Source organism: Sinohyriopsis cumingii, chromosome 13, assembly GCF_028554795.1.
Source record: "Sinohyriopsis cumingii isolate HCF-2022 chromosome 13, ASM2855479v2, whole genome shotgun sequence".
In the NCBI taxonomy this organism is placed as follows: domain Eukaryota; kingdom Metazoa; phylum Mollusca; class Bivalvia; order Unionida; family Unionidae; genus Sinohyriopsis; species Sinohyriopsis cumingii.
In genome coordinates, this window is record NC_142973.1 from 12,632,587 (window position 1) to 12,655,753 (window position 23,167).

The 23,167-nt window shown below is 36.3% G+C and overlaps 1 protein-coding gene across 3 annotated transcripts in view; it reads right to left on the minus strand.

Moving 5' to 3' along the window:
* The window catches only part of LOC149784949 (uncharacterized), a 108,937-nt gene that overhangs the window by 31,694 nt on the left and 54,076 nt on the right, over positions 1-23,167 (minus strand). For all 3 annotated transcript variants that reach the window (XM_089978599.1, XM_089978600.1, XM_089978598.1), the window contains exons 5-7: positions 13,711-13,998; positions 7,708-7,839; positions 694-798 (exon numbers count right to left, since the gene is read on the minus strand). In XM_089978599.1, coding sequence (XP_089834725.1) covers positions 694-798; positions 7,708-7,839; positions 13,711-13,998 — 525 coding nt within the window. The remainder of the gene's footprint in view (positions 1-693; positions 799-7,707; positions 7,840-13,710; positions 13,999-23,167) is intronic.

Here is a 23,167-nt window from a genome sequence, read left to right on the forward strand (position 1 = left end):
CATTAAAATGATCTATTTTACCTGTTATTTGCATGAAAAACCAAATAAATTACCTTGTTTACTGAAAGATTCTCCTCTTTGATCACTAATGCCTCTAACCATGCACTAACAGCATGGAAACATTAAATACTTCCATCGTCTGCCCCTCCATTATTATTGTAATCAGTCCTTGCAATGTAATAGCTTTCAGGCAATTTCTTGAGGGTACATGGATGTTGTTTTGGCAACTGAAGCATTATTCCAATCAGCTAACTGGTTTCTTGTCCTGAAATTGTTCAATGGAGGGGATGGGACTAACCCAGTTAGCTGTCCTCCCAGGTACATGAAATATCTGATACCTTTTAGACCATCTAAGCAGGTGAGTGGCGACCAGCTCCTCCATTAGAGGTAATGGAGCAGGTCCAAATTTTGTCAATTCTGGCCCTCCAGTACTAATACTAATTGGAGGTGTGAATAATTAGCTTGGACTGGGGAGTAGGGGTCATGGAAAAGGAAAGTAATACACTAGTAGCAGGTGTTGTATTACTACAATAGAAGCCTAATTTCCTCCTATGAATTCTGACCCTCTAATGATTCCTACATCACACCAACACATCTCATGGATTCTATATCTCACTGCTCTAAAATGATGATTAAAGAAACTATAAGATCACATTATTAGGAAGCAAAACATATGAAGAACAATGCCTATACCTCATTATGTTCCTGTGTCAGTCCCTCAACTCCAGCTTGTCTCTGCTTCTCTTCTAACTTCTCTTTCGTATCATTCAGTTGACACTGAGTTTCGTACATGGATGCCTGGTTAGAAAATTGATACAGATGAACCTGCCTGTGTGTAACATTATTTTAATGAACCTGAAATTTTTTTTGTTTCAGCAAGGCAATCAAATGAATTCTTTCAATTTGCATATATGGATATTTTTTTACCACAGGTAGATTCGATTACTAATATGTCATTCACTAATTACTGAACACATAAATAAACCATGCTTTGGTCAAAGAAATATAATACTGATATTTTCATGTGATAAATTAATATACATTACATATCCTTATTTGCAGATTACTGTCAAATTTTTCTTCTTGTGATCTCAATAGTTTCTGTGTGTTGCAAATACTGGTCTTTTTTACAAAAGAGAATTGTTTCAGTGAGAAGCTGACAACTCATCAGCTTTCACATGAATCACAGTTGTAATAAAGTTGTTAGCTCATTCTTACATTTACATGAATCACAGTTGTAATGAAGTTGTTACCTCATTGTTACACTTATATTTTCTTTCTGCAGTTTAAACCATTTGCACAAGATTACATACATCATTTTTAGAGCTTGTAAGGGTATTGGATGATGGAAAAACAGTCAAAAATTAATAAAGTAAAACATTTACATGTATACCAAGTGTTTTTAAGTTAGGCAGCTGGATGATGGAAAAAGAGTAGAGAATTTATAAAGACATTTATATGTATGCCAAGTGCTTTCAAGTTAGGCAGATAAGTACTTATCCACATAATTTTCAGTACCATGTAAAACTGTCATACCATATGATTATGACATAATGACCATGACAACTTTTTCCTTCTTTTCTCTTCACCGAGTCCAAAACTTGCTTGAATAAAACTCAGAATTCAATCATACACTAAAAAGGTATCTACTCATAACAACCTCAACCTCTCATGGGTGCTTTTAAGTAGGAAACAACTCCACCATCCTGCCAATCACATAACAGTTTCTACTTCCCCAAAGGCTGTTTCTGGTTATCTTGGAAGAGCAACGAAAACCAAGTCAAAACAAGTGACTGAAGCCAATAGCATTCACAGTACAGTGTTCCCCTATTATTAGTACACAATGCAGTCAGTCAGTCCATAAAAGCTGACCAACATATAGCAAGAACAATCAAAAACGGGATCAATCTATGTGTTTGTTTGGGTGGTATAATGTATTTTAGATGAAAATTAAGATATATGCAAAAACTTCATGCTGTATTCTTTTTATTCACGTCACACATGTGACAGAACTGACCATATGAGTAACATTAAATTAATGATTTAAAACCTCCATGTAGAGTTCTGGAAAGAATCCAGAACATAATGTGGACCCAGTCTGCTGTCCAAATACATGGTACATGTGCCCTAGTCATCTTTTCAGGACCAGCCACGCATGGGACATCAGTGCCAGGTGGGAGGATGGAATCTGGCAATACTGACAGGAAAGTATTAAATGATTAAAATAATTTTACCCTCCCCCACTACATTTTAATAACCAAACCAATGGCTGGGTCTTTTTAAAGCACGTTGGATAGAGCTGCAAGGGACTTATAATTTTTTGAAGAGACAATATTGTATCCTCCTGGGATCTAAGAGTGCTTTTCTGCACCAAAGAGCTAATCTACAGCTGGTCCCCTAAGAATCCAGAGAAAGATCAGATTCTCCTGGGATAGGAGCTACCTTCTTTTTCTGAGTCCTTATGACTCAGAAAAGGATCCTGTGTGTTCCTGAGATGACGAGAAAGAAGGGCCTTTCCTCCTCCCCATACAGGTTTACTTTCAGAAAGGTCACATTACTCATCTGACCCATAGCAACAGATCGGACAACCTTTGTACATTCAAAGCTAGTGCAAGAAAGTCGGGTAGGGTGTGTATCCCCCCAAGAGACCTTCTTATGCCCACATCCATACATGCCACATGCGCACAGGGACTTGTATCACTGCTTGCAATTTATCTGTCATAAATGTACTATATAATAATATTACTACATGATACTTGTACATACACGCCAACCCCTGGTGAGGAAAAAGTGTAATCCAAGTGGACAAAAATAGTAATCCGAGCAGAAAAAGAGTAATCCACATATAACATGATAAAAATTCAATGAGCATATGTACAAAATGATTTATTTATCCCTTTGGACTTTTAACATCAATTACAGCTTCAAGTTTTTGTATATAACAATTTGAGCTTTAAAAAGCAACAGACTCTCATATTGCATTTCAAAACACTTTGTACCAGTTGAGACTATAAATGTTTTGCAAACCAGGTGAGCAACAATTCCTGGGTTATTACAGAGACTGGATCTGAGTTCAGTTTTACTTTTGTTAACAATGCTGAACAATCTCTCACAGTCAGCATTAGAATGGTAAAGAACCAATATTCCTTTCATAACCTGACAAAGAAGAGAAAATTTATATCTTCCAGTTATGGGTTTTTTATTTTTTAGCTGGCAATTAAGATAAAATCAACTCTGTCCCCATGAAGTACATTGTCAGGTAGAGTGCCAACTTAACACTTCAGTTCTCCTTCTAATTTATCAGCAGCCTTTCCGGCAGCATGGTGCATCATATGACAGAGACAACCTGATATGAACAATAATGGACATTTTTCAAAATATAGAATACAACTCCTTTATGAATTCCAGTGATCACTGATGCAGCATCAGCTGAAACTCCAAACAGTTCTGCCAACTTATATTTATTCAAAGCATTAAGAAGCAAATAAAAAATTGTCAAAGTCTCTTACACAGACTGGGTACAACTTTTTGTCGTCATAATCAGTACTCCTGTCTGTTGCAGTACTAAACGGCCCAATTTTCATGACTTCTGCAATTTTAAGTGAAGTATATTCTGCTAAACACCTAACAATATTAGATGATTTTGTTCTTGCACATGCATATTTCTCAACTTTGGAACCAACTTTGGAACTGTGTCCACAATTTAGTTCTGCTGTAAAAAAAGAAGTTACCTTAGTACTGGAGTTAGTAAAACGAAGTAATTCAAGGTTTCTTTGTTTTACCACCATGACCAATATTAAATCCTTTCCACACAGTCTGCAAAGGGCGTGAAGCTGCCATAGAATGGAACACTGTAATACGTTGTTCATGTATTTATCTCTGAATTGATTTTTCATCTTTTCTAATCCTTGTGTGAAATTATTTGAAAAACATTTTTGCTCTGACACACGCATCAACTAGAATAAATCCGACTTGACTTTTAGCGCCAAATACCTAGACTGGTTCCGTACCAGATATCAATTTGAACAAAGAATCTGCAAGCAAAGATTACAAGTTAGAAAATCAGTCTGTTCTCTCCTACCTAACTAAGCTATACAACTGCTATAAATAGAAACCTAGGTCAAAAGTTTGAAAGTAGAACCAGCCTTTTTCTTGGAAATATGGCAACTGCTATAAATAGAACATAATACTTTTAGGAAAGTGCATGTAAGACAACAGACTAGCGTACTCTTATCTCATAGTTACATAAAAGCCGTCTTTTCTAGAATATGGTCTGTGGGATTAATGGGATGTTAATAAGAATAAGAAAACAAATTATTGATTCTTTTTGGAGGAGGATATACCGAAAACACGTAATCCGAATACATTCACGCGTAAGGCATAATTTAGTGAAAAATAACATAATGATTATGCCAAAAGCATAATGGTTGGCATGTATGCATATATTGCTGCAAAAAGACATTTCTGTCAGTAAGGTATTGATGATAATGAGCAGTGTGAGACAGCAAACCAGTATTATAATAATGCAGATTAAGGAAGGGTGTGCTGTGACTGAAACTCACTATGGATGATAATGACTGGTATGAGACCAACTGAACGTACTCTGAATATCATGTGGTGTGTGACCCTCTAAAGTTGAAAACTCATCAAGTAATATTTACTATCTATAAAATAAAAAATAAAAAACAGGTAAAATTTTCCAGATATAAAGGGATAGATGATTATGTACTGTACCTTAGAAATCAAGAAACATCCAAAGTTAATGACCTAAGGATATAAATTGGAATTATGGCCTACCCTATTGCCAAAGGGAATGTGAAACAGAAAGGACAATTCCAACAGAACGTAAGAAAATAAATGCCTCAAAACTCTAAGAGAGCATATACTATGAATAAAATAGAATGGATTCAGGGTATAAACTCCAACAATATAGGACCCTAAATTAAAATGCAATAACACTTTTTAATGTGAGAAAAGATGAATTTTCTGTTAGAGTGTAACTGAACAAGATGTTTTCCATAACAAATGGATGTCATCACCACATGGGTCTATGACATGGGTGACAGACTGGGTCAGTCCTCTCTAGTTCTCGGCTTCTAAAACTTTGAAACTAATGAGAGGATCTAATTTTCTTACATGGATAAGGGTAATTTCCATCCTGGAACTCATATGCATTCAAGTCTTGGACAAGGCCATTGTGGGTATGTGAGAAAGCTACCAGTAGCTTCCTGTGGGTTGGTAGTTCTTACCGGGGTGTTCCTGGAGCTCTTCCTCCACCAATTATACTGGCTGCCATGCATAGCATATCTTGTGCTGAGAAATGGCATTAAGCCATAAACAACAACAACCAGCATCCCAGAAAGATGAGCAATACAGTAGCAATAAGGATTGTATTACTGACAAGGATTTTAAGTAATAAAGGCCACACATGGTGAACTCATATGAAAACTGAAATATAACCACCATCAGACTCCTTCACAACAGGCCAGTCATGTGACTATATCAGTGCAAAGACAAAACCAGCATTAATAGTCACACACCAGCACTAGGCACAAGCCAGGTAAAAAAGATAATAACCAGATAAGTTGGCATTTATCCTTATTACATAAACAAGAAGTAGGAAGAAAAGGTATCGATAGCTGCCACCCTCCAGGCTCGCAATTAGTGAAAATAGGGATAAAAATTAGTGAATTTCGACATGAATTTCTTACCGGGGTGTTCCTGGAGCTCTTCCTCCACCAATTATACTGGCTGCCATGCATAGCATATCTTGTGCTGAGAAATGGCATTAAACCATAAACAACAACAACCAGCATCCCAGAAAGATGAGCAATACAGTAGCAATAAGGATTGTATTACTGACAAGGATTTTAAGTAATAAAGGCCATACATGGTAAACTCGTAGTGAAAACTGAAATATAACCACCATCAGACTCCTTCACAACAGGCCAGTCATGTGACTATATCAGTGCAAAGACAAAACCAGCATTAATAGTCACACACCAGCACTAGGCACAAGCCAGGTAAAAAAGATAATAACCAGATAAGTTGGCATTTATCCTTATTACATAAACAAGAAGTAGGAAGAAAAGGTATCGATAGCTGCCACCCTCCAGGTTCGCAATTAGTGAAAATAGGGATAAAAATTAGTGAATTTCGACATGAATTTGTGAAGCAATCTTTGAGTCCAAGAATGTTCATCGGAACAAATGTTTAGTATGGTCTCCAGCTGATAAAGGTAGATTGTGTTCAACAAGAAAACTCACAAACAATACTTTAGCAGTGGTAGCTTGCAGGTCTTCTGTCGAGAGCTGAAATCTGCTGCGAGTTCTTAATTTTCCCAACCTCTATGTGCTTTTTGCTACCAATGCGCTCTCATATCTTCTCTGCCACCATGCCCAATGCTAAAATTTGTGGCACATTGTGTGCAAAAAGCTTGATGTATATCATGTGTTTGATGGCTGCATGCACAGACAATTTTTGGTATATTCCAAACTAAACTTCACTTTTTGTACAATGCATTTGCAAGATGCAGTGCCAAATGGTAATTCAAATCAGTGTTTGTGATGCATGCATGGAACAAAATTCCAGTTAGGCCACAGATTCTCTCAAAAGCATTTGTAAAACTACTCTTATAGATATAGATTAAAATACGCTAAAATGCTTGCTACCAGGCTGACTGTACCAATCAGCTATAGTCCACTAATATCGCTAAAAGAAGTACCGGACTGTTTCGGCAACTGCTGATATCATGACTAGCGCTTAACGGGAAATCAGTTATTTTATTTGCGTGAATCTGAATCACTGAAAGAGTTGTGAAATTCACGCCAAAATCACGAGGGTTGGCAGCTATGGGTGTCATTCGAGTAACAGGGAATGGAATTAGGTGACAGAGAGTTAGTTTAACAAATAGTCTTTAGTCTTTTAAGGACAGAAGGAAGCATAAGTATACTGGCACTGGTGCACAGTGTATCAGCTGGTTCAAAAGCAATGGAGGCTGAAACAATAGCATACTAGGTACATGACAGTAAATGGCCCCGTGGAGAACAGTTTGTTTTCTTTATCAAAGATCTCTCAATAAATGCCTCATGTCTAACTAGATAGTTTACTGTTCTTGAGGGTCTTATGGTAGTTTATTGGACTTGAGATACAGAGTTTGTCATTTACCATTCATTTTAAATTTTTGCATGTATATCTCATTAGTGATGTGGGATGATAGCTGGGAGGGACAATATGGTCCCTCTCAGGTTTAGGAACTGATATCACTGTTGTTTCTCTCGCAATGATGGCAGTTAGTCAACAGTTTCCCAAATTTTATCAAACATCTTTAGTAGTGTAGTGAGACCTACCTGTATCAGGTAAGTATTCAAAAGTTGATAGTGCATATCATTTGATCCTTCTTAAATCTCAAGGGTTCCATCAAGAGTGTTGTAGTTCTCTGAGACTGAAAGGTTTATTGTAATCTTGAGTGAAATTTAAAGCAATCTTTTATTTCAACTTTTTGACAAGGAAGTTTGAAGAATTCTCTAGTAATTTCTTTTTCTCCAAGAATGTTTTGGCAAATGTATTTGAGATTTCTATTAAATTCATGACCAATTCATCAGATTTCTTGCATTTATATCAATGATGTCACATGTTAAATGTGGCTATGCTCCCTCCAGTAATAGGTAGGCAGCAAGCAGGTGGGCATGTAATTGTGGATCATACCTGAAGACTTTTAATCTGTCCCTGTAGTTCAGCTTCTCTGGAATCCATGATTTTGCCATGTTCATTCTTTAGCTGTTCCAGATCCCTGCTGTGACCTGCCTGGGCCTCCTCCAGTTCCATCCTATGCTGATCCTGGGGGAAAAAAAGACTACACTTGTTAATGGGTAATAATGTTACAGATCCCCAATTCAACATTTCTGTGACAATCTTAGCTAAGGTAAAACATGCACTCAACTGTTCAAGTGCTTTTGCAAAACATTTGCACTATAAGCCAAGAGTTAAGGTGAATTCTGCCTTTAATTGCTTAATTTTCCAAAACAGGAGTTTCACCATTTTCTCTCTGAGGGTCCTACATCTGACATTAACCAGTACTTCCTGGTACTGCTATGTTAGCCATTAATTGTAATTTACATGGCCCAAATGTCATCTGTGATAGCAAGAGAGAGAAATCAGGGGCTTTATTCTCAAAACATTCAGTCCATGAAACTAAAGTTTGAAACCCCAAATATGGATATGGTACATTGTGTGAACGGTCATTAATTTTTTTTAGAATGCATGCAGAGGATTAAAAATTCAGAAAATATTGAAACTTTTGTTATTCCAACTTTACTGTAAAGTTTTTCTGGTAACTGTTTTGAAATGGTTACACAGGGGGCTGCAATGGCAGCTCCAACTTTGACTCCATCTTTCAAACCATTTGTACACAGTGACACATGGTTATAATGAGGCTCTGATTTCACTGAAGTTACTCTGAAAATGAAGAGAATCTGCTGAGGACTTTTCAATTTGTAAATTGATGGTAATCTGATTTCATTGAAGTTACTCTGAAAATGAAGAGAATCTGCTGAGGACTTCTCAATTTGTAAATTGATAGTAATCTAATTTCATTGAAGTTACTCTGAAAATGAAGAGAATCTGCTGAGGACTTTTCAATTTGTAAATTGATGGTAATCTAATCTGCAGTATTTCCAACACTTATTTTGCTGTTTGTAAGTGATGACAAATTTCTATGCCAAATAGTGGAATGAAGTTTGGTTTCCGTGTATACAAATTTTGTTATTTGGGTCTAAATACTAAATCACATGTGGGTTAGAGAGATTAAAAGACAGTCCAGTAGCATAATGAAGAATGAATTTCATTCATCTGAGATAAAGTGATGGTTCCTGTTACCTCAGCATAGACTTTATGAAATTCTCAATGCACCTAGGCTGGGTCTAAGTACCTGACTGTATCGGATACAGCAACTGCATGTTAAGATTTGAAAGCGTGTTAAATGCTTTTGACCCATGTCCCTGAGGTTTCTAACATGTGTCGTCAGTTTATGGTCAAAACTAAGTCCTGAAAAAATGGTTTTCTCTGGAATATAATACAACTTTGGGATAGAGCTCTGAATCGTCAAGAATATGATGTAAGTGGTATAGGTTTCAAAATCTGAACCCATTTTCTTTTCTGCCAACTTTTTGAACTCTCTTTACGCTTATCTGTAGCTGATGTTTAGTCTGCATATGTTTTTGGTCTATAGCAGATCACGAAGCTGTCAACATGTAATGAGAAGTCAGTTCCTGGATTAAGGTATTTCACTATCCACAAGGATACAAATTACAGAATTTTATTTCCCTTGCCATGATATAGAGGCAAGGGCCATAGCTCTAATACATGAGCATATGGTCTATTTATAATACAGTATGACCCCGCTATAGGCTGCTCTGTTATAACACAAATTTGAATATATCACGATTGTGGAAAGGCTCCCAAAATTTCATACACATGTATTTTTCTCATATAGCCCAAAAATGTTTTCTTTCTTAAAAATATAAAAACATGTAAAAAATTTATTATTATTTTGGAGGAAGAGATCGCGTATGAATTGGAATATACGACAATCATGGCATGGCTCCTTAAATTTCACATATATGTATATTCTTGTACATCAAAAAAGAAGTTCTTAAAAGTATGAAAAATAACATGTAAACAGTTTATTAGGGTATCATGCTGGGTTTTGCCAATGTTGCAAATTGCAATTTCGTTTTCCTTATTGGTGACAAAATATACCATCTGGTGATATTTTTTGTGACATTGTTGGCTGTTTTATATACAATCTTGGGTCTGGAGTGGATAAATTCAGAGGCACCATGAAAAGAAGTTGCAAACTTGTTATAGAATGCACTGGAATCTATTGTTACATAAACAAATTCTTTGTTCATTCTGCCAAACCATCTCAGTGGTGCATTGTTATATTATAATCCATGTTGATATCAAGCCAGAGTAGTGAGTGCTGTATGCAGCTACAACTGACCAATTTTTGGAGGCAGGAACAGTAACTGCTACAATCAACATAACTGGTAATTGGTGTTTTTTTTAAAATTGCACCCAGTAAAAACAGTTTTGCTGAAACTTCAAAGAAAACTGATTACCTTTGAAGCACTAATCGTTGTGCATAAATACTAAGCTAATGAAAAAAAAAAAATCAGTATCAGTCTTTTACAATTATTTGATAATGCTGCCGCACTAAGAAAGAAGCGTTTGGTCCTCCAAAGCTGTCTTTGAGTAGCGACTTCAATAACATGCACCCTTTATCAACGAAAGCAGACTAGTCTTCAATACAAAGAACCTGTAAGTCAACACCGAACTTAAATAAAACCAATGAAATCTGAAGGATTATTGCAGTTCCAAAAGTGGCTAGAACATGTTTTTTGTGTCGTTAAAGTTTCCTTTTCTGCAGGAATAAAGTTTATGCTTATGATCGCTACCAATGGTGGCATAAAATGCAAACTAAATTTCTAATCTTTTGAAACCACAGATACCTGCTGTCAAGTTAACTGAACAGGGTTCCTGCCACAAATTTAGAAAATGATTTAAGACCTTTTCCAGACCTAAAAATACAAATTTTCAGACCTAATAATGGGACAAGTTTATTGACCTGCATAACTGACATTGTGCATTAGTTTTAAGTTTGGAAGGCCCTATCCAGGCTTTGAAGTCATCAGCTTCTTCCCACAAGGGTTACAAACACAATGTCCAGGCATTCAGGTCCACACAGGCACACAAAAAGATTGGTACAAGAATGACAAATCAAATAAAATCCAATAAAATTAAAATGAATACTCACAAGCACAACATAAAACTTAATGAAATAATCCATGAAACAGGGTTAATACAGATAGGAGAGTTGAAATTCAATGACTTTTCAATGACCAGTATTCAGTGACTACTCACGGTACCAAGCGTGCTGCTTCAGTTACTAATTTAAATACAAGAAACATATACAAAACCAATACAGAAACAAATAAATGTAATATGAAAGGGAAATGATATTTAAAAGAAAGGTCATTGTAACCCAGATGTTAACCATTGCCCTTTAGCTTCTATACTTTCTTCTCCAGCTGCAACTTCAGTGCTTTCACTTCAGAGACGCTGCCAGGATTTTATCTAATGGGGTGGGGTGGGTGGGTACTCAATTGTTACAAAAATAAGGAAGGGGTAGAACAAAAAGGAGGGAGAGGAGGAAATGGCCATAGTTCACTATATACCTAACAATACAATATCCATCCATTTTTCTTCCAGCTACACACTGTTAAGAGTCCTAATAGTTGTATATGCATTGATCTGCTGATTTTTTAGAGCTGACTGTCACCAGCGTATGAATATTCTTCTATGCTGAGATACCCCTGCTGATGGGGCATATACATAGCTAGCTTACCCAACTGGAACAAGTTTGGAAACCGTTCCTTATGTTTATTATGTACATGTTTTCACTGCTCATGCGTAATGTCATTGCGATACTTTAGCTCCAAAATAAGATTTTTCACTAACATAAGCTCTGCTTATGTTTCACTTTTTTAAGTAACTTGTTCTGATAGTGGTATTTTGATCACATAAATGTATTTACTTCATTACTGTATGTTTAGATTATTTATTAAATTGACCTGAACCCGTATAAGGCTATATATAGCTATGCTCAAGGTACTTAGAATGATGTATTTTTGAGGAGAACTGCATGTTACCCTCATTATTACATATTTATATTTTGGTTTTCTTTTTCCACTAATAAACCTTAAGATATTATGCCAAAAGCAATTAAAAATTGAAATCACAATTTTCCAGACTTTAGGAATTTGCAAAACATGTTAAAAATATAAACACTTTTTAAGGTACAATAAATTAAATAAATATGTGATTATCTGGTTTTTCTTCAAGTGAGTTCAGAAGACGGTAAAAACTTATATCCCTATGTTATTCCTATCAAGGATAATTTGAAGGTAAATCATCCCTGATTTTACTATTGAATTCACCTTGCAGTGATTTATTCCGATTTTTTTAAAATAACCCATGTGATCAAAGAATATAAGTCCATGTTACTATTTATTGTTTAAATTGCACTCTTCTTCTACCTGTAAACTGAGTAGTAAATAAAATATCCAGGCAATACATTAAAACACTCCTCATGAATAAGACTGAGTTAATCCATGCTTATAAGTCCAAAGATTTCTGCTAACAATCGCCAAATAGTTTACACCTCTTATCCTAGTGATCAGACCTATTAAAATTACATATCTAGTGTTTGAAAACTTATGAATTTGTTGTATGGTGTGCCGATTTTGGTCAAAAAGTTGACATACATTTGCAGTATAATAAATTTTTGAGCTTTTAAAATGATGTCAGTTCCAGTTCTAATTACATGCGTGACCCACTCAGTTCACTGATTCAGCTAAAATTCTCACTTTTAACACTTTTCTAGCTCCAAGAATTGATGTAATTCATAGTATGAAAATAAACTGCCATCACTATCATCATCCAACAGGCCTATTTGTCGAACTGAAGTATCTATATGAACCGCACTATGATTCAGCCTTTAGGACTGTCTATGTAGTCCATATTTTAAATATGCATTTGTAAAACTTCATAAATGCATGGTTCGAATTATGACAGAATGTCTTGTCCAGGACCCAATGTGACAATTAAACTTATTGAAGGGAAAGAGTGTTAATGACATCATGTGAAAGGAAACAACAAATATGTAAGACTTTTTCCAGAGTTTTTAATCCATTTAAAATTTTTCCAGACCTTTTCAAGGCTTGGAAAAGCAATCTTCAAATTTAACACTTTCTCCAGAATTCCACACCTGCATGGGAACCCTGACTGAAGATGGGACAGCTCACAAAGATGTTTGTTAAACTTCTTAATTTGTTCACATGATTTCATTTCCCGATGAAAAGCCTCATCCTCTGGGTATCCTTGGCAAGATGATAGCTGTCTCCAGCTGACCAAAAATCTAGGCCAATTTATGTACATGTACATAAACAACTATAGCCATGTGCTACAGGCAACAATATCATAGTGAAATGCTTAGTGTCAATTGGTAACAAGTTTTCAATATACAAGTGTATTTCAAACTAGTTTATCTTCATTTAATCAAAAGCAAATTTTTTTTTAGCCTGCTTTTATTGCTACTCTTTCAAGTAATTTTGTTCTGGTCCATGCATCATTTTTTTCAGCTGACTTGGATGGTTATAACATGGTTCAGTCTATAACATGGTTGGGTTCTATGGATCCCAACCACCATATTATAGCAGGGTCAAATTGTACTTATGCAAAGTGTTATTAAAATGTCTCCTGTGGCTCAAAAATTTTACTTGGACAAGGACAGAGGTTACAGAATTACATTTCCCCATGCTGTGACATTGACCTTGAAGCTAAGTTCATGGCTATAAGGCACAACTCACTGTCTAGTCATATATACCTAGTCAAAGTGTTATAAAAAATCTCTCCAACCATAAAGTTAGGATTGGACAATGAAATATTAATGGATGGATAGACAAACATGGTCATGACAAAATTAACTTGAATCAAAATGGGTATGAAATATTTTTAAAAGGAGGGATTATTATAGAAAAACATCAAACAGTACATACTGCATCTGTGAGAACAGTTCATCTCCACTACGTAGGGGAATAACACTTTCTTTCTTTACAAGTTGACAAGAGTTTGTAGCTGTACATATACCTGAAGTTTTTCCATGAATGCTTTCATACTCATGATTTTAGACTGCAGATTAAGAATCTTAGTTTCTGCCTCCTTTTCGTCCTTCTTACAGGCAAAGTGGCTGCTGGATTGTTTTTCTAACTCCTCTTCTAAGTAGTCCCTGTTTTCTCTCACTACTACCAAGTCATGCTCCAGACCAGACAGGGCAAGCTCAGATTTCTGCAGGTCCATACGCATATTTTCCAGGGCAGAATTAAGTTTCTGAATTTCAGTCTCTAAATCCTTCTTTTCCTTGCTGGCAACTGTCAGCTGGTTTTTAAAAAAAAGGAAAATAATACATATTGTCAGAAGTCATAGCAAAATAGTTAACATATGCATTTTGTGTATGCTTTCAGACTTTTTTCTGCCCTATAACATGCTGAATCACTCTAACATACATGCCAACCCCTGACGAAGAAAAAGTGTAATCCAAGTGGACAAAAAGAGGAATCCAAGCAGAAAAAGAGGAATCCACAAATAACATGCTAAAAATTCAATAAACAATTATTTATTTGCCCCTCTCGTCTTTTAACATCATTTACTGCTTAAAGTTTTCATATGTAGCACTTTTAGCTTTCGAAAGCAACAGATTTTCATGTTGCATTTTAAAACACTTTGTACCAGCTGAGACCATGAATGTTTTGCACACCAGTAGAGCACAAAGTACTGGGTTACTGAACCTGGATCTGAATTCACTTTTATTTTTGTTAACAATACTGAACAATCTCTCAGTCAGCATTATAACAGTAAAGAACCAATATTCCTTTCATAACCTGACAAACAAGAGGAAATTTATATCTTCCAGTGATTGTGTCTTTTAGCTGGGAAATAAGGTGCAACTGCACATCAAATCTATCTGCATTAAGTATACTGTCAGGTAGAATCCCAACTTTACACTGCTGGAATTCTCCTTCCAGATGAGCCAAGGTAGGCAAAGATGGTAATAGAAAGGGATATCTCTTGACAAAGATATATACTCGTAATTGCGCTAGTGCAATTTCCTTTACTGGAATTGCAGTAGGAAAGTTAATACTAAATTCAGGATTAGTTGAACTTACCGAGATCATCGTTATCTTTGGCGGAGTTGTGTTAGTCATGATCTGCTGGAGTAATTCTGTCATTATTAACACTTGTATCTTTAATACCAATACCTTCATGATATATTTTAGTTATCATGGAAAACTCGAAATCAGATATAATTCCATCACTGAGACACGCTGATAACAACGAAGACAATTTCGAGTATGCTACCGTCGTTGTGTGTAATTTTATTATGCAATCGGATAATTTTTCGTTCGTGCAGGTACATATCTTTTTTGTGATGATATTGAGCAAACCTGCAATCGTTGTTGCTGCTGAAGTACAAATAGTTACAGCTACTGGTGCTATCATTGTCACTGCTGATAATATAACACCTGTTCCAGCAACAACAGCGGATACTGAATAAACAATCACATCCACGATAACTAATCGTCATCGATATTTCTTTACTTTTATTGTATACTGTTCGACTCGATCTTTTAATGCTGCCTGCCATTCACGTGCTTGATTGTATCTGTATTGTGCACCATCCATATATTTTTATGCAGTAACCAACTGAGGTGTTTCAGCTACAAATCCCAAACACCACCAGTAAGATGTTGCGGTTACCTTATCAGCTACTTCCAGAATAAACATTTCTTCGGTTCCGCTATTTAATATAACAGATACAACCCTGGAAAACCTATCCATTGAATGACGCCATGGATATGTTGTAAATATTTCAAATTTTGCAGCACTAAACACAGACAGTCTGTACACGCCAGTGACTGTTGCGGTATATTTGATAGTTTTATTTTGCTGCAACCATGTTGCAAATCCCGATGATACCGTGTATACGATGTTGGTAATATGCCCAGGAGTTATTCTGGCTGGAATTTTAATCAAATTGGTTTTATCAACGATCTCAGGAATCCTCGCTACGATGTCTTGCTGTGTTCGTTTGATCGTGTCTAGGTTAGTTTTGATATCAGAAAGTTTTATGTCAATGGCGTGCAGAGTGCCGAAGAATTCCTCTGCGGTTTTTTGATGGTTTCTGCAAAATCTTGCAAAAGCGCTTACATGAACGTCATACTTGGCCCGCAACGTGGATACTTTACCATCTACGGTGTCGATGTATTTTTTTGTTGCTGCGTCTTCGTCTGATGTTGGATCTCTTAAAACTACTATTTTATTCCCGTTCATGCTGAGTTCACCCGTCATTGTGTCACCAGTGTTTCTTACACGATTAGCAATGCTTCTTGCAATTTCATCTCTGATGGTTGTAAACAATATACTTGAATCCCTGATTTTGCCGCTGTCAGTAAATATAGGAATATTATCCGTAACTGCACCGAGTACTCGTCGAACTATATCATTCCATCTAATGTTGCTCGTTTTTAGTTTACCATATCGATCCTGAAAAATAACAACCTCATCTGGGTCAACTCCAGCAAGATTCATGATATCAGCAAGTTCATATTTAGTCGCGTACTTTGACAGATCAACGTCGCCGGGTTTTTTCTTAACGTGTGAAGATCTTCTTCCGCAAATATCAAAAATTATATTTTAAGATCTGTTTAAAATGCCTTGCGTTTAACGAATCGGTTGCTTGTATAATCATGCACGACTTTATGTGGCGGTTTGGATGATTTTGATATATTGTTAAGTACATTAATTGCCTCACGGCCACATATTGGCGGATCTGTCATTGTTTGTGTGGGTAGCGTTGAATACCAAACTTACTTGATAAATTCTACAGGTGGAGCTAACCCATATGAATCAAAATAAACGATTCCACGTGGATCAACCGCGTATGATACCCAAGGAGTACCGGGTCCTGAATTCGAGTCAAGATTAATAATACCCGTTTCGAGTTTGTTTGGTCGGTCCGGCAATTGATCTCGCATAAAAACACCTCTAAAGGCTTTTTATTTTTAATTTTTTAGCAACTTTTATCAAATCAAAATTTGATGCTGGAACATCTAACGTGGAACCCTCAGACCTCTTCCCCAACGAGATCCCGGTAAATCTTAGGCCGCGTCCCTTTTTTCTGTATCCCTTTCCTGTTGCTTTTTTTTAGAGTCATTCCAGCAGCTGTTCTAACAGCACCTAATGCGGCTGCTTTTGCTACGGCTGGAGCAGCAGCAGCTATTAACGCTGGAATAGCCGCAAGAAGTGGAAATATACCACCGGTTTTAACCATGTCCTTGATGGCGCTTGGAGAAAGATGGAATTGAACTCCGGTTTTTGATTCTAGGGCTTTATTGAAATGTTTAATCTGATTATTTGTCAACAAAAAATTGTTTGGACCACCACCAATCTGATCTCGTTTTAGTGATATTTTAGTTCTGCATTTGTTGGTGGTTTTTGATTGAAGTTTTTTTTACCTGACCAGGAGTCAGAGTAACATTAACATTACCACCTTCAAGTAACATGGCTTTATCGCTGAGTATGACCGTGATTGCTCTATAATTAACACCACCTGTATTTAATGTTGCTTTAAGATGTATATCAACGACAGATTGTTTTGATAGATCAAGATGCTCCAATGAAAAATAATAAATCGGATACAAAGTTGTGAAATCATATTGTGATATTTGCAACCCAGTATCAACATTTTGATCACATCCCATAAATGACATCAAACAATGATATGCACGTCCTATATGGTTCTGTTCATAATTTAGTTGTATATCTTCAGTTGGTTCTTGTTGTCCGTTTATCCGTAAAGAAATATTTGTGACACCTAGTTTATCAAATATCATATGAGAGTGAACTTGTGAGCGTAAACGATCATAGTTCTGAAACGCAATAAAAATATGCCGTGGTGCAGAAACACCTTGTTGTGATGCTATATGCCACGTAAACTGACCGTTAACATCAGTTTGTATACTATCCGTGCATGTTGTTAACCATGACAACAAGCATTTACCACCAGTGTCCATGAAAGAAATCAACTTTTGTTCTTATTCGATCGTTGGAGTCATTACCGGCATCCACAGTGAAAGTTTCGATAATACTACTTTACCAGCATCACCAAGAGGTCTCCACAGAGCATTGTTATCATCACCCTTTCTTACAAGAACAACCGTGTGTCTAGTTCCAAAAATAACCTTTCTAACATTTCTACAAAATCCAAAAATATGCGATTGTGGAATTGTACATGAAAATCTTCTATTACCTCCTAGCAATATTTTTCTATGCGCTGCAAATCCCAAGTTGAAATTATCATTAGAACCATGAACCACTGGCCACACAGCAGCATCAGCGGTATTGGTATCGTTTCTTGGTCATCTTATATTATACGGATTATCGTCGGGGTAATCAGAATTATCTTTCACAAACATCATTGTAGGACCTGCTGATCTTGTATAATCATCAGAATATCTTGCTAATCCTATTGTTGTAGCAACATCGACATCATTCTGAATTGATTCAATATTTTTTCCATCGATCATATACGTGGCGCTATTAAATAATGCCATAATCCCGTTGTTGACAAAACCAATTCTTACTGCATCTGCGTAATCAGCATTATCCGTTTTAACAATTGTACCTTCTACCTCAAGAAACGCCTCAACAGGTAAAAAGTATCTACTTGTGTCATGAACTTGTAGTTCAATTCTTCCTCCACGTTGATCTGGTGTTCGTGCTTCGTAAGAATAAAACTGATAATCATGCACAGATTCATCTTTAACCCTTTACCTCATAGAGCATAGTGACAAAGTGCAGCTCGCTATACATAGAACACAGGTTACCTAGTCGACCGCATACGCATAGCTAGCCTGTGAACTATTAAGCAATGTAGTGTATGTTACGTTTAACAGCAATTTTAACCATTTTACATTTTTGGTACACATCTATTACATGTGGAACAATTTAAGAGTAAAGTCCGATTGTTATAGCTGTGTAATTATTTATCACGGAAGAATATGTTATGTGCTTTAAAATCTGGAGAGAATTCGTTCACCGTCATGTCAGTGAGGCCGTGTGACCAACCGTAGAGCTGCCATTTCTCATACTCGAAATTTACAAGTTTTTCATCTGTGTCTACATCACTAAGTCATCTAAATTTGATAATTTATAAAAACTAATTGCAGCCTATATCAATATCAGAGCCTTTACCTAGGTTATTGAATCTTTCATAGTTGTGATTCTAATCATGAAAACTTCGTAAGTACTGAATGAAATCCGCGACCGCCATTTTGGAGAGTGGAGATTATGACCCAGTTACTTTAAATAGCAGATATCGACCAATACATAAACAGTGACCACGTGATCTGACGTAATTGTCATTCACAGAAATGAATGTAGTATCTAATAAGGGGTTTTCCCCGAAGGTGGCGCTACGAAAACCGGCTTAAAATGGCTGATGTTTACAGCAGATGTCAAAAGGCGCTTCTATGGGACTTTTGTAGAAGCGTCAAAAGTCGCTTCGATGCGACTTTTGTAGAGGTGTCCGAAGACGGTTGTATGAGGTAATGGGTTAAGCACAGGTGCTTCCATGTCAAATGCTGTGTCTGATATACGCTTGAACATTTATTATAATTATTTTCGACTAACATGAAGATTACCGGGTTTGGAAACTCCACTTCCTGATATCATGCTTGAAATATTACTTCCTGATTCACCGAGTCCTTGATCTGCTAACACCGCTAGTTTTTGATTTGCAGCCTGATTTATTATTTTACTGACATCTGCGGGCATAATTTCAGTACTTGGTAATTTTACTGGTTGTGATCTTCGTCGCAATAATCGTGCTAGTCTTTCTTTGATTGCCGAGAAAGCCCTACCAGCAACATTAACAACTGCACCTGGAGCTTTTTCACGAACAACATCAATAGCCTTCATCGATAATTGATTTGCAACAGGCGCTACTTTTGGGGCTATCCTTGTGAACAATCCCTGAATAACATCACCAAGTCCATCTCCGTAAATTGCTCTATAGGTTGGTAATTGCGAGTTTACCACTCTGACCGATACGGATTTACGATGATTATTGTGTACTATCATCTTATTTTATTTGTTATTTATCTAACAACTAGTCATCAACAAGTTCATCGATAAGCTCTCGGTAAACGCTGATATCCATGATACCACCTTGAAATAATCGTCGACAAATATCAGCTGCTTCATTAATTATTTCTGGTGAATTATTTCCAGCTCGTTTTCCTCCTATGAGAACTTCTAACCGTGACACATCATTAATGATATTATCAGGACAAACAAAATTGTTTTCTCCCGATGTAGTCAGAAAACCACTTCCTACAATGCTTGGAGGATCTCTTTCTTTACCCAGTGAACGTAATTTCTCCCGTTGTTTAGTTTCTATATCTTTGAATATTTCTTCTTCTTGTTTCCATTTTTCTTCTGCTTTTCGCTTCATTTCTTTCGCCATCTGCTTCCTTTTCTCTCCAGATGGTTTTTGCGGTGAAGAAGATTGCTGTTGTTCTATTTGTTGCAGAGGTGGAGAAGTTGATACTGGGAGAATTCTTCTTGTTTTTGTTGTCTTATTCTCTCTCTATGAAGTATTTCTACTTCTTCACGAAGAGTGTTGTATTTCGGACCATCATTTCTAGATTGTTTTTTGTTTGCATATATGCGATACATCCATTTAATAAGATTTTTGTTATTTGTTTTTTCAAAAGGGGGGTTTAAAATACCAGATTTGTCAGATATATAATCTAATATTTTTTCGGGTAATTTTTCTCTTTCAGTATTTCTAATTTCTTCAACAACCCCTTCTTTGAAATTTGTAATTAATTTTATATTTTCTTTTACTGGTCAGGGTTCAGGTGTATGTTCTTTTTCTACGCCTGTGACTTCAGTACGAAGTTTTCCAATACTTTCAAGTATTTCCTCACCAACAGGTGGAGGTTGAGCCGCAGCTATATCAATTGGAAGATCGCGTAAAATCTTCTTTGTCTGTTTAGTTCTTCTTGCTATTTTTTCGGTTTGTGCCGCAGTTTGTTCTAATACCGGAAAAATACCCCTTTTCCTCTTCTCATCTTCCTCCGCAATATCTCCCCATATAGTTTTTTCAACAGCCGCTGAAACTTTCTTAGTAGCTGCAGTGATAGGTTTAAACAGTTTTTTAGTATCTTCTTCATACTCAACTTGTGCTTCTTGTTGCGCTTGTAGATTTTTTCTGAATGAGTCTCTGACAGGAAGAAATTTTTTAATTGCTTCTAATCGTTCTCATGCTATTCTTGCAGTATGAGATTCCGGATGTACCATTATTTTGATATAACAATTTTTTAATTAATATAGCAGCAGAGAGGGCGCCTACCAATGTTGGTCGTCTGGTGGAAAAAACAAAAAATAAATAAACATGTAGAGTACTTTATTTTTCAGCTACCTTTTCGAACTAAGGTTTTATTGATGGGGTTGGTTTCAACAAAAATAAAATCATCTCAAGGAAACGTTTATTTGTAAAAATCTGGACCTTTCTACGGATTAGATTTCCATGACGGTTTTATTTTTTTTGTCGGAATTCTTGGGTCGGTTCACCCTCTCTGCTGCTTGGAGGCTTACCAAACGGATAAACCTATGCTTCCATTCCTTGCCACAGACCTGGGAGTTTTAGTGAAAGACCTCATGTCACGTTATGTGAAACCTGAAATCCTGTCCAAGGCAAATTCTGTGACCGCATTAGTGAGCATCAGGTTTGATAAGAAAGAGAATTTCCTTGATGCAGGAAAAGTTAATGTTGGCTTTTCAGCTTCACAAACATTGTTAAAGGCAGGAGCTTCAGACAGGGATAGATTTGCTTTCATAACAGAGTGCAGAGACTTTATGATTGCAATGTAAAGAAGCTGTTTGAGAAATCACCTCTGAAATATCCCTTGGTGAAAAACATGTCCTGGGCTGATCCTAGACTTATGCAATCAGAATCAGATAAGGAAAAGGGAGAAACAAACCTCCGTAGGGTCCTAAGAATTATGTGTGAGGCAGGAAGAGAAGTAGAGACCCGATGTGATTTAATATTGACTCAGTACGGAAAATTAGTGGATAAAGTTATGCAATCGGACAATCATCCCTTGAAATGCTTCAATAGAACAGATGACAGCCTTGATGAAGTGTTTTATTCTGTCCTTTCTAAAAGAAAGGAATATGTTGAACTTTGGAATGTTCTCCAGAAAATGTTGTTGTCACATGGGCAGGCAACAGTGGAGAGAGGATTTTCTGTCAACAAACAGATATCTGTTGAGAACCTCAGCAGAGAAAGCCTCATAGCTCAAAGGCTAATGATTGACACAATGAGAAAAGCAGGTGGACCTTTGGAAATCGTCATTAGCAATGAAATGATGACATATGCCTCCTATGCAAGACATAAGTACCATGCCTATCTGGATAAGAAGAAAGCAGAGAAGGATGAGAAGAAAAACCAAAAAGGAAAGAAACGGGAGTTAGCCTTGAATGAAGTGGAAGAACTTAAAGCCAAAAAGCTGCGTCTTGCAGCTGACATTGCCAGCCTACATGCTTCCTCTGTACAGAAAGCAGAAGAGGTAGAGTTAAAAGGACTCATTGTGCTTGTCACAGAGTCAAATGCTCTTAGGAGAAGAGCAGAGGAAAAGATGGCAGTGGTGACATCTCTTTCCAAAATGATTGAAGAGAAAAAAAAGCAAATATAATAATGCATTTAAAGAGAACAATTTATTTTGTATTAAATCTGACATGTATGTTACATATTTCTGAAAAAATAACAAATGTTAACCTATCTTCCAGATCATTATAATGCTATTTTAGGAGATTAATTATAGTTTGACTTTAATCAGTAAACAGTATTGTAGTATTTGGCATTCGTTGTTTTCTCATATAACCTGTATACACAATGTTAGCAAAAATGGGTCTTGGAAATCTCTGTTTGTGGTCTTTGAAAGTTTGGGAAAAGTCTTTGAATTTATCATTCATAGTTCAGTATGAAACCTGCTTCTAAAACACTATTCAAAGAAATTCCACAAATTATATTGTTTTACAATTATTCACACTGACTGATATATTACCCTGTTATTTACCCTTCCTAAACGTGCGCACAACAAACCCCTATGGAGCCTCTCGATATTGTTCCTTTAAGACTATCGTACATGTATTTCTACTCTCGATCAAAATGTTTGTCGTATATACCTTCAGTATCGTAATTCTTTTATTTTTTTACATAGATTCTTTTCACATATTTACACTGAAATAAGCTAGCGTGCATTTGTACGATACCATAGAGTTCAATGATTACTGATTAGCTGAGGGTTAAATATTTGACTGGAGATTACTAATATGGCGGTTCTTTTGGAAAATACACGCACCACCGTGGGTCAAATATCACATATGGCTGCATTTTCTGGTGGCAGGACATCTGTCAAATACACGTCAATACGTTAAAACATGTTTTTCATTCATTATCCTACCACTTAAGTTAGAA